At 52.1% G+C, this 933-nt stretch overlaps 1 protein-coding gene across 1 annotated transcript; it reads left to right on the forward strand.

Moving 5' to 3' along the window:
- The first annotated feature begins 208 nt into the window (after positions 1 to 208).
- On the forward strand, positions 209 to 667 carry KRTAP11-1 (keratin associated protein 11-1). Its single transcript, XM_004429552.3, has one exon. It carries the CDS (start codon positions 209 to 211, stop codon positions 665 to 667), a length of 459 nt encoding a protein of 152 aa, XP_004429609.1.
- Positions 668 to 933: the final 266 nt, after the last annotated feature.

The following is a 933-nucleotide window of genomic DNA, read 5'->3' on the forward strand; positions in this document are numbered from 1 at the left end:
TATGAGGATGAAGGCTTCTCAAGAGACAATTAACCTGGAGATTCACAAGATGTTCTAAGGCAAGCTGGTCTGTGCCAAAGAAGCCAGGAAGACCAGGGTGGGAGCCCCACCCACCAGCAAGGATATATAAAAACTAGGGTGCCTGAAGTGACATTCACAATTCAGGAACTAGCTTCAGTGAATTACCTACAGCTCTCTGTCTGGCACCATGTCCTACAACTTCTCCACAAGGAACTGCTCTTCCAGGCCGATTGGAGGACGCTGCACTGTCCCAGTGGCCGAAGTTGCCATACCTTCTACCCAGGCTGACTGTCTGAGTGGCATCTCCTTGCCCAGTTCTTTCCAAACCGGATCCTGGCTCCTGAACCACTGTCAGGAGACCTGCTGTGAGCCCACTGTTTGCCAGCCAACCTGTTACCAGCAAACTTCTTGCGTCTCTAGACCTGGCCAGGTGACCTGCTCTCGGCAAACGACCTGTGTCTCCAATCCCTGCTCCACTACCTGCAGCCGGCCACTTACCTTCATCTCTAGGGGCTGTCAGCCCCAGGTTAGCATCTCTACTGTGTGTCAACCAGTAGGAGGAATCTCTACTGTCTGCCAACCAGCCTGTGGGGTCTCCAGGACGTACCAGCAGTCCTGCGTGTCCAGCTGCCGAAGAATTTGCTAAGTGTGTAGGAACCAGTGAGCGAACCAAGACTCCATGACCTGCCAGCTATGTTTCCAGGATCTTCCAACATGCTGCCTGTCCCTGAAGAACTCTTCATCACCGACCCCTGTTCTGACTGCCTGATTGCTGGCTGCTAGCCCTGAATAAGCTACCTTTGGCAATCTAAGATTTTTCTGGCCAGCACCAATCATGTATGCCTCTGGATATTTCCAGAATCTTTACCACCAACGCCCCAGTCTCTGATGGTTTTGGCATGTTTTGGCTTT

The sequence above is a fragment of the Ceratotherium simum genome, chromosome 27 (assembly GCF_057802395.1).
Source record: "Ceratotherium simum simum isolate JZ-2026a chromosome 27, ASM5780239v1, whole genome shotgun sequence".
NCBI classification, from domain to species: Eukaryota; Metazoa; Chordata; class Mammalia; order Perissodactyla; family Rhinocerotidae; genus Ceratotherium; species Ceratotherium simum.